Below are 13,193 nucleotides of genomic sequence, written 5' to 3' on the forward strand. Positions count from 1 at the left end.
AACCCGGATTGCTCGTCGAAGAAAACAAACGACCTTCGGCAAGAAAACTGACAATCCTAGCTAATTAAGATGAGAGTCGAACGTGTCCATGTTGAAAGGCTAGTGATACAGTAGATGAACTACTTAGACCATTCGGCTACCGAGATTGAAAAACCGAGATATGGTGATTGATAGAGTTAACACATTTGATTAACGGTATGTAAAGGCATCATTTTATTTATGTTAATTTTTTATCGTGCAGTGAATATGAGAGTGTTCATCTAATGGTGTTCCTCCAAATCTCCTACAAGTGTCCATATAGTCCTGGTTCCTGGAGCTGGTCTGTAAATCTACAGCCTTACCTTCATAGTGCCAAGAACCACAATGATGGCAGGCACCAGCAAACTCATTAACCTTCAAAACAAATGTTTAACTGCATCATTTTAAGTTGGGCTTTGTTTTCAGTTAATAGGTATGTAAGTTTCTAGATTTATGGTAGTTTGGGTTAATTAAAACTTTTCACACAGGAAAGTTGATACACCTTATAAAGTTTATGATTTTCAAATTTCTTTGGTGAATTCTTTCTCAAGGCTATTTTGTGTCAGAACAACTCACTCTTTTTAGAAAGAGGATGGACCTTTATTTGCATACGGTTTATATCTTGCTATTTTCGAGCACTATCCCGACCTTGTTGCAAAAAATTCTTCTTAAATAAAATCAGGAGTGACACCAGATGCTCTGGAAGGGCATATTCTGTTTGCATCACTCGTTGTATTGCGCAGTAAGAGAAAATGATAGAATTGAATACCATTATAAGAGTGTTCAACTGAACATATCCCCAAACGTTTGTGTAACAATGTTATGTCCTCGTTTTCCAGACGGTCTCGTTATTAGGCACATATTTTATTGGATGTGACACCAAATGTAGCAACATCAAAGATGAACTTTGATAAAATAATAGATGTTCTTAGAAATCAACTCGGACATTTTGTTGTATGTTACATTTGACTGTGCTGTTGACTTGATGTGTAATTGACGTTTACCTTGCCTCTTATTTCCTTTTATTCATACTTACTAAGACCTTTTCTGTTCCTCTACTTCCTAAGTCATAAACATATTTCAAAAGATTTGGATTAAGACAGACAGACCCACCTGGCGCTCCACTAGGGCATTCCGAACATGTATATCTACAAAAAATACGAGGATTATTTCACATTTATTTTGATTTTATTCTGCAAATATTTACACACTTAATTTTGAAACAGATACAATTAAAGAACAGAATATTAGCATTTTGATACTAATGTTAGAAAGCATATATGATTCAAATGTAGGACTATTATACTAACGTTAATATATAATATTCCAATTTAAATGAACATGGTCTGTGCCATCATCAAAAGCGACGGATCGGACGATTGCCAATAATGGGCAAGAAACTGTTTACATTTCCAGAGCACCTACGTTTATTCCAGATTTTTGTTGTGATTCGTCTTCGGCTCGGTCTTCGGTTCTGTAGTGTTCTATGAACTGTTGTTTGACTTTTACCATTTGCTCATGGTGTAGTCTTTCTTCGACTTATGGTTTATTATTGCCTCTTTGATATCTACTTATTTTTCTCAGTAAGATACAATTTGCAAGTATTTCCTAAACGGTCTTAGGTATCATCTATCTCACAGTTGTAGTCATCATAAATTTTAGATTGTCACCAAGCTCACCTATTTCATGACTGGCCATTATGAATACAATGAATTCAACTATCGATAGCGGAAGCTGAAGTGTATCTGAATTTCTCAGAGTCCAAGGTAAATCTTTGTTCCGTCCTGGTCGCCATAATAAACTCGAACGATTACCATGCATATTTTAAATGGATGGCCACAAAACTATAATGATTTGCTAGGCGGAATGTTATTTCTGACATTCTTCTTGTGGGTATAACATTCCGTAAAGGTTTACAATTATTTCACTGTAAACATAAAATAGTTATTTGGCATGACACTTTGCTTGTTTATCCTACCACTTTCTGTTTGACACTTTGCTTGTTTATCCTACCACTTTCTGCGCCTATTTTTCGATCTATCGTGGACTATAACTCCTCAACGGTACAAGTGAAAATCATTAATATCGAACTAGACCTCCATTTACTCTTAAGTTACAACATATTAAAATTTGAAAAGTATTGGTTGAACGGTTAATGAGTTATGGCATGGAAACGACAAAAAGTACCCTATCCCAATCCATCAAGAACCATTATCTCCTGAACGGCGAAAGTGAAAATCGCCAATATCGAACTTGACCTCCATTATGTAACTAGTAACAACATATTAAAGGAAAAGCATTGGTTGAACGATTCATAAGTAGTATCACAGAAACCAAATAAAGTGCTATTTTCCAACCTATCAAGGACCATAATTACCAGTTGAAAATTGAAAATCGTCAATGTCGACCTTGACCTCCATTTAGTCATCAGAAACAACATATCAAAATTTAAAATGCATTGGTTGAATGGTTCATAATATATTGCACGAATATTGTTTGCAGCCGCCCACCCGCCGTACTTCACCATTCTTATACTAGTAACAGAATTTTTCCTTCGGAAAACCCAGTTAAACAATAAGGGAAATATGTTTAAGGCAAAACATTACCATCCCAATTGATTAAAACTTACGATGATCTTTGAGCTTTTCCTCCATTGCAGGTGTCTCGGATATTATTTATACAGAAGGCACTGTCATGCTCTTTAGATGCATGAGCATCCCAAAGACTTAGTTTTCCTGTATTATATAGCTGTAATAGCTTGCAAGCATATTCTTTGGCAACTGGATCGCATGAACCGGAACCAGAATTTTGTATTGGTGAAGAACTAGAACTAGATGTTTTGCCAGAGCCTGAATGAAAATCAAAGGATTTGATGATATTTGAACTTTTTATATTTTTGGCTATCCAAAATGATGGTATTGGTTGTTTAATTGCTAAGATAATGAATAACTAAGTGTGGCACACTAACAGGATTTGTAATTTGATATCATTGCCAACGGGTGTGTCTCAGTTTGTAGACTTTCAACTCGAAGGATTTTCCCCGGCATTCCGCAAGTAGTTAGTGTTATTCTTCTGTCAGGATGTGAATGGTAATTTTGTTATTGCAAAGTGAATCGTGATTAAACTAAAGTTGCAATTCCATAAGTTAAATTGACTACTAAGTATAATCGGTTTCGTCTGTTCTCTTTGTATCCTTTTGTTTCGTTGTTCTAGATTTTAATAGTTTCAAAAAGTTCTGTCTCGAGGCTACTTGATAAAGATCATTCAAGAGACAAGTTTCATGCACAGGTCTTAATATGGTAGATTATCTGACGTATATCCATGCACATGTCGCGCTTTGTTACATCTTACAGAGTTCTTGAAATCATTGCTCAATACTATATTTACTCCATCCTAGTTTCTATGTTATATATTAGGTTGTTTTCAATTAAATTTTGAACTCTGCATTGTTCACTAATTTTTATACTTTGTTAGTTTGATTACATGTTTATTTGCATTCAGGTGTCACAGGTCAAATTTATTCGTTCATTGTGTGTTAATTTACGTTTTTTGATTGAGTTAAGCCTTCCAATTGATATTTTATAGTGTGTTTTTCTATGTTGTGATGTTATACTATTGTTTCAGAAAAGGGAGAAGGTTTGGTACCATTAAAACGTTTAATCCCGCTGCAAATGTTTGCACCTGTCCTAAGTCAGGAATCTGATTACAGTAGTTGTCGTCTGTTTATGTAGTTCATACGTGTTTCTCGTTTCTCGTTTTTATATAGATTAGACCGTTGGTTTTTCCGTTTGAATGGTTTTACACAAGTAATTTTTTGGGGCCCTTTATAGCTTGCTGTTCGGTGTGAGCCAATGCTCCGTGTTAAAGGCCGTACCTTGACCTATAATGGTTTACTTTTATAAATTGTAACTTGGATGGAGATTTGTCTCATTGGCACTCATACCACATCTTCCTATATCTATTGTTTTATGTCTCATGCATTATACTACAATCATCTTATTGTTTTTTTATTGTTTGAGGAATTTTGTGTTAATGGAGGACCTTTTAAAGTGTCAAGGGGCAATATGCCGTGCAATATAGACATCTGTCTATTGTTGAAGACATCACATAAAAGTGTTGATGGGTTGATCTTTTTTAATGTTAACCCTACATCTGCTATTAGGTGTCATAACACCAACTTATCCACTCCAAATTAGATCATATGTCAAAGTATGCTTTTGATGTTGTTAATAAATGAAACTAAATGAATGTTAATTTTTCTGATTGAGAAATACATTTTGATACTTTTGAGCTCAAATTTACTTGTGCACTCAACACAATTTAAGGGTAGATGTGCTCAAAAATATTCTAATGAAAATTTTCATTTTTAGAAGTATAAGACTTCCCAAACATCATGTGTCACTACAAGACTTTAAGCATTTGCTGAAAAGTGGCATCTAGAAAGTTGGTACATGTGCAATTTAGGAAAACATGGTTTGCATAAAGTTAAACTTAAGATAAAATATTTATAGATCTGCGAAAATTGAAAAACAGTTGTTGAATATATCAAGGATTTAGCATTGGTGGTAGAATTGGTGGCCTTCGGCTGTTGTCTGCTCTTTGGTCGGGTTGTTGTCTCTTTGACATATTCCCAATTTCCATTCTCAATTTTATTTGACACCTTTATTCATGACACACTTTTTAACTTATAAAAAGTACATACTTTAACAAAGACAGGGAATATGTTTCCCAGATTCCATCCGTTGCTTTTATATTCATGGATAACAGGAGATGTTTACCTTGTCGATGCATGTCAGCTTTTTTCTTTCTCCGAAGTATTTCGGTTTGTTACTTGACTTGCGGTATTTTGACTGACATCTGGATACTATCTTCATATTTAAACAGACAGTTAAGAAGAATAAATGCAATCTATACCAAATATATTATGATTATTTTCACCAAATGATATCAAACAAAACTTACACATTGACTGAAACTGGTCAGCATTCCAGTCCATTCTAGTACAAACACCAGGGATACCTTTAGACACACAGTTAATATAGTCCCCGTGATTCAGATACTCTGCCTTCACGTGACACCAATCTCCATTGGCTATCAAACTCTGTGTTTTTGGTCCCATATCTCCTCGATAATAAGCGTTAACTATAGCTATTTTAACATTGAGGGGTAACTGGCAGAATGATGCTCCAAATCGGCCTTTCGGTTGTGAGACATAGTTTGCATCCAAGTCATACTGTAATAATGTACATGTATTTCAAAACAATGTTCTCATTTAATATGTAAATGTGTGCGTTGTTGTCAGAATATTTGATTTAAACAAATCAATCCTTAACCTAAAATATCCTTATTTTTTTCTAAAAACGACAGAGTGGTCGGACGGCTTAAGATTACAATTTAAAAGAAAAACGGTGGCGGGTAGCCTCTCTTCACAATTTCTGTCAACATCAAACGGAATATCGCGGCGAGTTGTCATTTAGTTTACTCTTATGTATAATGGCAGTCCTTTAGCAACATGATTGTCTGTCAATCGTAGGCCGACAACAACTGAGTAAATAGTTACTTAACACTATATCAGAATACTGACAATATACCGGAATAGGGATCTAATTATAAATAGGGACGGATCAGTTAGGGAATATAGAATTGGTTTTTTGATGCATCTACCACTTATTCACAGACCAATCTTTAACACAAAACTTTATCTGGCGTTACATTTGAAAATGCCAAAATATCTCAAGGTTGCTTCGGTGTAATAATATTGAAACTCCGGTAATACCCATATGATGCCGTAGTACTCTGTGTTCATATATAAATATATATATTAAACTTAACTGGATTAAGATATTCCAGCTAATCATGCAATTTGATTAGTTGGTATAACAAAGTCGAAGATAAGGAATGGTAATTAATGTTGAAATATAGACATTCTAGTATAATATAATTGTTATTTCGGCCTACAAACGGGACATGGGCTCATATTCCCTGTGAATATCCTGAACATATACTGTTCAAGTTCCTCTTTATTGTACGCGGGTTTTTATCTAGCACTTATAAGGTTTTTTGTGAGTTTACCCTTTTAGAGCAGCTGAGATCAACCGGATTCATGTTGCTCCGTTTAAAGGTTTAAGATTTCCTTTTTTTTATTTTTTCTTATTGAAATAAAAAAGACTTACAGCGAAAAGTTTCATACATTGCTCCCTTGTCAGTGGTTGACCGTTGTATACTGCATCAAAACTGACACCAGGTAAGGCCTTGGCAAACACGTTTCTTGCATTACCGCGTTTCAAATTAAAACCAACACCTTCGGAAATAAATAGCTTCTCGTTAGTCTTATGTTTACCTTATAGTGTTTAAAATATTTATTATTCAGTAGCCATTATCTATATAAACTCCAAAGAAATGCTTTCAGAATTTAACTTTCTAATCTTTAGTTAGATTATCTCCATTATTTTGTTAGAGAAATTCAATTATCAAGCATGTCACGCATTTAAAATATCCCCCCCCCCCGCACACAAATTAAGTAACAAATTAGAGGGTACATTAACAGTTGTAGCATTGACTCAATAGTTTATTAGTTTTCGTATAAATATAATAAATGGCATTGATAAAATTTGATAAAACAGTACTCACACACTGTCCAGTCCTTATAAGATGATTTTGGCTGAGCATCATATGCTGTTGTTCTTAGACTCTCATACTGTAGCAACTTCTGTTCAAGTGCATTCATTTCAGCTCCAGGGAAACAGTTAGACAGAGTTCCTTTAAAACAGTTTTATTATTTTTTTTGTTTGATTGTTGCCCTTTTTAGACCATGTTTAACAATAGATTGATTTGTGTAAACACTTCTTTCAGCCTTTTGAATTTCGCATGAAGACCAGTATTTGTTGTAGGGAGAAGACGGAGTTCCGTAAGAGCCTAAGAGAACCGCCGACCTTCGACAGAGTTAAAAAATAGACCGTTTATATTTGCTCGTATTATAAGTCTTTACAATGTTTCATTAAACAATAAAAGAATTAGTACTACTGTGTATCTCTCGTCAATGGAAATATAAAATACGCAAAAATAAGGCGTCTGTAATTTTGTGAAGATATAAAAGATAACGTCAACCTTACGATATTATCAAACCGATTTACTCTTTTGGAACATGACTTAATCACAGTATTTTATGGAATTGTGTCATGTTGCTTTTAAAAGCTTTAGTTTCAGCTTCAATGTATTAAAAATGCATTAAGAAATGCAAATTGATAAAATGTATGCCTGTTGTCAAACCGATACAATAGATGTTCTGATTTTAATTTGATTTGGTTGCTTCAATACTCTTTCAGTCTGCATGTATTACTAGTGAGATCAACATTTATTCAAATATTGTTTTCTTAACGTTTTGTGTATTACTTCATAGTGTCCAAAGATAACCAACCATCCCTCTCTAATATAAAAGGGAATAACAATCACTAAAATTGAGAATGGAAACGGGAAATGCGTCAAAGAGACAACAACCCGACCAACGAGCAGAAAACAGTCCAAGGCCACCAATGGGTCTTCAACACAGAGAGAAAATCTTTAAAGGCTGCAAACCTGAGGAAGCTTGCTGCTGATTACCGCTGCCACCAGGAGTAGATGTACCACTAACACTGCTAGATGAACTTCCACCAGTACTACTTGAACTACCAGAGGAGCACCTTGACCTATCAGCTACTGCTAGGTAATCTCCGGCAATCCAACCAACCTATATTTTTCAAAACAATGTAATTAATATCCGAAGTATTAATTCTTATCTTAATACTAGCGTTATATATATGTGAAGATAAATGGCCCAGAAATATACCGCTTCGTCAATTAATCTCTGAAAGACCATCAAAATAATTAAGTCATATCCATAACTTTAATATTATAAATAATAACTTTTATAAATAAATAAAAAAAACAACAAACAAAAAAAACAAACAAAAAAACTAGAAAAACCATACCTGCCCGTTTAGGGATATTTTGAACCACGCTCTTTTGTCATTAGTCGTTGCATCGTGCAAACATGGTGTGATCTTGCTTCCGGTATACGTCACACACTTCGGTTGCGATATTGAACCCAGTTTCTGTGCATTAATCCCACCTACAAGACAAAGGTACTTAGTGTACTAAAATTCACAGTTTTAATGTAGTTCTTCAAGCGTTAACACTTTCAACATTTTCTCGCGATCAGCTGAAGCACCAAAAATTAATAAATATTTGCTTAACTATAAGTTTGGATACTATCTGATACATGAAAGTAAAAAACGGATTTTAGACAGCAACGGTCATGACAGAACATGAAACGTATACGTCTATTAAGATGATAAGTTATTATCGTGAAATTTTGCTACTACCCGGATATTCGATTGCCGTTATCAAGTGGTGTGATACTTTTTAACTTGCTGTTTCTTGAGTTATGAACCAATTCAAATTCACTTTTGTTTAGCAAAGGTAAATAGCAGGTACATCATATTAAAAACAAAGTCATATTGACTGCAACCAAAGTAACAAGATAACAATACCACAGAATTGATTCTGAAATACAAACATAACTTAATTTGTTTAGTGTTTTTAGACTTTTTGAGGTTAAGATGTACGATCCATTCAAGGATATAAAGATGTACGATCCATTCAAGGATATAAAGATGTACGATCCATTCAAGGATATAAAGATGTAACATGTTCACTTTTTTTCGTTTTCATTTTCGTTAATGATGTCTTTGTACATTTTTTGGTGATAAATATTTTAAATTTGTCAAAACTGCGGTTTGGGATGTCTTCAGGCATTTATAACTTTGTTTCCTGTCTAGAAATAAGCTATAATAATATTAGAACCTAACGGGACACACATTGGTCTATAATACTATGTAGTTAAGAAAAGATGGAAATCACGTTTTAAAAATAGTCCTCTTGTGAAACTATTCAGGTGAATTGGCTCTACCTCTTTTAATCTGGACACAAAAAGGATAGATATGACAGTCCGGATTTGTTGATTGATGGTAAAATATAGCGGCAAATACTACATGCATATTCAGGAAGCCGGATAATATGTAAATGTCCAATGATCACACTCTTTGCGTATTACATAATAATGTAGACCGACATTGAAACTGTCTTCTTTATGTTATCATTATTCATAAATAGGATTTAAAAAATTGTATAAATGAAAGTATCTATTTAATAATAGACTATTTCTGTATGTCGCAAACAGAATACCAAAACAATCACTAGTATTTTATGAAAAGACATAATGTCATATACAATTTTATAAAAAAAAACTTTGGATATTTTAATCGTCTACGAATATGAACTTGATGATATCTATTGTTATGAAGGTCAACATTGGATCATTCGTCTGAGATTCTGCACATCAGTATGAAATGTAAATTATTGAATATTGAAATTGTAAACTTTCAGAATCATTTATAAAAGATTGAACATCAGTATAACTTGTTTCGCCTAAGTAAGTATTAATGTACAGCAAAATCTTGATCAGTATGTAGAGTCGAAATCACCATTAGTCAGTTTTGACCAGACAGTCAACAGGGGGATGTTAAAGGAATTAGTAAGGACAACAAAACGTCTTTTGGCAATCTTTACTTTTTGGTTTTACATTATACTTACCATTAGCATGAACGACAACGTTAGTTCCAGCCAGACATAAGCAGCTTCCAGAAGGAGGATTTTGTCCTGAGATACCAGCTTTGAAATATCAAAGAAAATGTATAATTCCTCGGTTTCGTTGCATTTAAAGTAACAGGAGACTCCTTTAGCATAACTGTCTTTAATAATAAACTGAGTACGATATGATTTAATATCATTAACTGAAATCTCATATATACTCCCTAGTCAAAAAAATTCTTTGTATAGTGAATTTGTGACTAAGAAAGGGATTTCCTTAGCATTAAACACTTTTGAAAATTTCCAACGATATTCCATATTTTGTTAGGATCTATTTATTGGTTATATTTCGTGTCATATGAACAAAATAATCAAACTTTTATCCTATATTATATCTATTTCATTTTGTTTTGCGTTTTTTTTTTACTGTAAAAAAAGAGTTCTGATGAAACAATTCAACAAAGGCACCAAATGTTATAGTTGTCTGAACGCAAGGTCACACTTGCTTGTTGTATCTTTTATTTATTTCACATATAATTAAGATATATCATTTATATATTTGTTTTCTGTCGAATATAAAAATAAGGAGATGAGCAATTAAATAAAAGGCAACCGTACGGCCTTCAACAATGAGAAAACCCCATACCGTATTGTCGGCTATAAAAGCCCCGACATAAAAAATATGAAGCAAATTCAATTGAGATCTTATAAAATCTACTTTCCTTAATTTTTTTAATATATTTTTTTTAAGTTAATTGTGTTTTCCTGGACAGCAGAACTTGTAACAAACAAATATTTAACATAATTTTGAAGTATTTCAATTTTCAATTTCCCTTGAGTATTTTTATAGTTTATATATTAATTGTTCGTATAACATACAAACCTGAAGGGGAACAACTGCTGGTTAACGTTGGAGCTGAAATGAGTTTACTGATAGTCAATGTCATAGATTCAAGGAATTATATATTTAAAATGTTTACAGCTTAAAATGTATAAAGACAAAAATATGAATATGAAACTCCGTTTTGTCAGCATAACATATATGTTACTGCCATATGAACATCTTCCGGTTTACTAACGGTAAACAGTTATGAAAAGCCGATATTATTAAATGAGCGAGAGAATGGCCTAACTGAACAACAAAAACCGTCACACACAACCTTTACTATGACGCAGTTAAATCTTTAAATTTTGTACCGTGAGTTAGCGAGAAAAGTTGAAATCCTCAATAAAAATGTCATTCCCCCTACCCCCCATATGTTCATCATTAAGATGTAAGCATTTATACTTCTACGTTTTGCAATGGTAAATTTAATAGTTTTAGGGGATTATTTTTTTCGTCGTCGAGTAGAACTGAATTTTTATTTTAAATAGCCAATTGGGAATATATTATTTTATAAAAGTTTGAAAAATTAGAAACTGCAAATGTTTACATGTATCTAAAATGAATGCTCTTCACGTTTTAAATGTGCCGCATCAGTCCTGGTAGATTAGATAGCGAGTAATGTGAAGCAGTGGTAGTGTAGATAGCGAGTAATGTGAAGCAGTGGTAGTGTAGATAGCGAGTAATGCGAAGCAGTGGTAGTGTAGATAGCGAGTAATGTGAAGCAGTGGTAGTATAGATATCGAGAAATGTGAAGCACCGTTACACATATTAATGCGAAGCAATGATGGTATAAATATCCAATAATTTGAAGCAGTTAAGTATAGAATATAAAGTAAGGAGATGTGGTATGATTGCCAATGAGACAACTATCCACCAAAGTTCAAATGAAGTGGATGTAAGCAATTATGAAACGATTCAATTGAGAAAAACTAACGGCCTAATTTATAACAAAACAATTAACGAAAAACAAATATGACAGACATGAACCAACGACAACCACTGAACTACAGGCTCCTGACTTGGGACAGGCACATAACGAATGTGGCAGGGTTAAACATGTTTGTGAACGCTCAACCCTACCCCTAAACTGGGACAGTGGTGTAACAGTACAAAATAAGTACACCTATAAAAATCAGTCGAAAAAGGCTTAATTCATCTGATGGATACAAAAAGAACTACATCTAACATAAACACAGAGTGGACGTGGACGGGTATTTATAAATCGAGTAATGTGAAGATTCAAACGAACAAATAATTCTTTATGACGGAACACGCAGATACATGGGAAGATTTCCCGAAGTGTATTTAATTTATTTGTAAGACATGTAAGAAAGTCATTTAATGGTTTTATCAATTATAATATTTATCTTCTTACCTTGAGTAGCACCGGATTTAACGGCAGTGGTACCAACAGCTGCCCCTCCTGAGTTGGTCACAGATCCCATACCAGTATTCCCAGATCCACTTCCGGAGGCAGACCCAAGCGAACCGCTTCCTGATCCCATATTTAAACCTCCCGTTCCAGACCCGCTACTAGAACCAGAAGAAACGCCCGAACCCATATTAAAACCACCTGATCCTGATCCCATATTAAATCCTCCAGAACCAGATCCTGATCCACTGCCTGATCCCATATTGAATCCACAAGAACCAGATCCTGATCCACTGCCTGATCCCATATTGAATCCACCAGAACCAGATCCTGATCCACTACCTGATCCCATATTGAATCCACCAGAACCTGACCCGCTGCCAGATCCCATATTGAATCCTCCAGAACCTGACCCTGATCCGCTGCCTGATCCCGTATTGAATCCTGATCCTATATTGAAACCATTAGATCCACCACCTGATCCCATGTTGAAACCAGTTCCAGACCCAGATCCTGAATTTCCAGACATTCCACTACTCCCTGTCATCTGGCCTGGTTTGAAATTGAAACTCCCTCCCATATTTCCAGGCTGAAAACTCGATCCTCCACCTCCCATAGCTTGTAAAAAAATGTACAGCAATTAAATCTATAGAATTCAGCCACAGGCACTTGTCTCAGAAAAAAAAATTAAGGTATATAGGGGGAAAAAATTCTCAGACAAGTGCCTGTGGATTCAGCCAATTCATTCACTCAATTTCTTTTTCAAATTGATATTAAAAACGCTGTCATAGTGTTTATTAGGGATTTATTGCATAGTTTTTTGTGTATAAATCAATCAACTAATACGTTATGTTTTACAGTTTATAGTGTCATATTTGTTCAATTCAATAATTAACCAAATTGAATAATTATTATTACTCACAATTTGCAAATTGCTTGAATTGGTCTAATCCTGCCTGGGAGACGAAAGTAAGGGGATTGTAACCAGTGCCTAAACATATGTTCAAACAGAAAATAATATTAAGATCAACAATTACCAAATACTGAAAAAAATACGATGAAACTGAATCAATTTGAATAAAAGAGTTAATAAACGACAAAAACAAAAACAAATGTTAACTTCAAAGTCAGGCGTTGTACATTCGCGTAAGCTTTATTGAATTCTCTGTTTGTTATTCCAAACTCATTGAATTTGATCTTCGTTGTAACTAAGACATTTGGTTTGTTTTATGTCTAACCATTTAGAACAACACATTTTTTTGTAAAATCAATGAATCTCTTTTCGTCTTG

General features: G+C 34.0%; 1 protein-coding gene across 1 annotated transcript; it reads right to left on the bottom strand.

Moving 5' to 3' along the window:
- Positions 1-207: 207 nt before the first annotated feature.
- On the bottom strand, positions 208-12,889 carry LOC127705605 (fibroin heavy chain-like). Its single transcript, XM_052209937.1, has 12 exons — positions 12,826-12,889; positions 11,907-12,521; positions 10,529-10,561; positions 9,649-9,726; positions 7,986-8,125; positions 7,594-7,744; positions 6,649-6,777; positions 6,192-6,319; positions 4,981-5,251; positions 2,648-2,867; positions 1,055-1,166; positions 208-393 (listed from the first exon to the last, which is right to left on the bottom strand). Exons 2-12 carry the CDS (start codon positions 12,517-12,519, stop codon positions 223-225), a joined length of 2,046 nt encoding a protein of 681 aa, XP_052065897.1. The 5' UTR covers positions 12,520-12,521; positions 12,826-12,889; the 3' UTR covers positions 208-222.
- Between the last annotated feature and the right edge of the window lie 304 nt (positions 12,890-13,193).

This window comes from Mytilus californianus, unplaced genomic scaffold (genome assembly GCF_021869535.1).
Source record: "Mytilus californianus isolate M0D057914Y unplaced genomic scaffold, xbMytCali1.0.p SCAF_6, whole genome shotgun sequence".
NCBI lineage: Eukaryota > Metazoa > Mollusca > Bivalvia > Mytilida > Mytilidae > Mytilus > Mytilus californianus.

Coding starts and splice junctions, on each gene's coding strand:
- LOC127705605 (XM_052209937.1), bottom strand. CDS start 12,519: ATGGGAGGTGGAGGATCGAGTTTTCAGCCTGGAAATATGGGAGGGAGT. Junction 6,778..7,593: donor TCAGCAGCAAGCTTCCTCAG/GTTTGCAGCCTT, acceptor ACTGTTTTAAAG/GAACTCTGTCTAACTGTTTC. Junction 1,167..2,647: donor GGAAAAGCTCAAAGATCATC/GTAAGTTTTAAT, acceptor TATTTTTTGTAG/ATATACATGTTCGGAATGCC.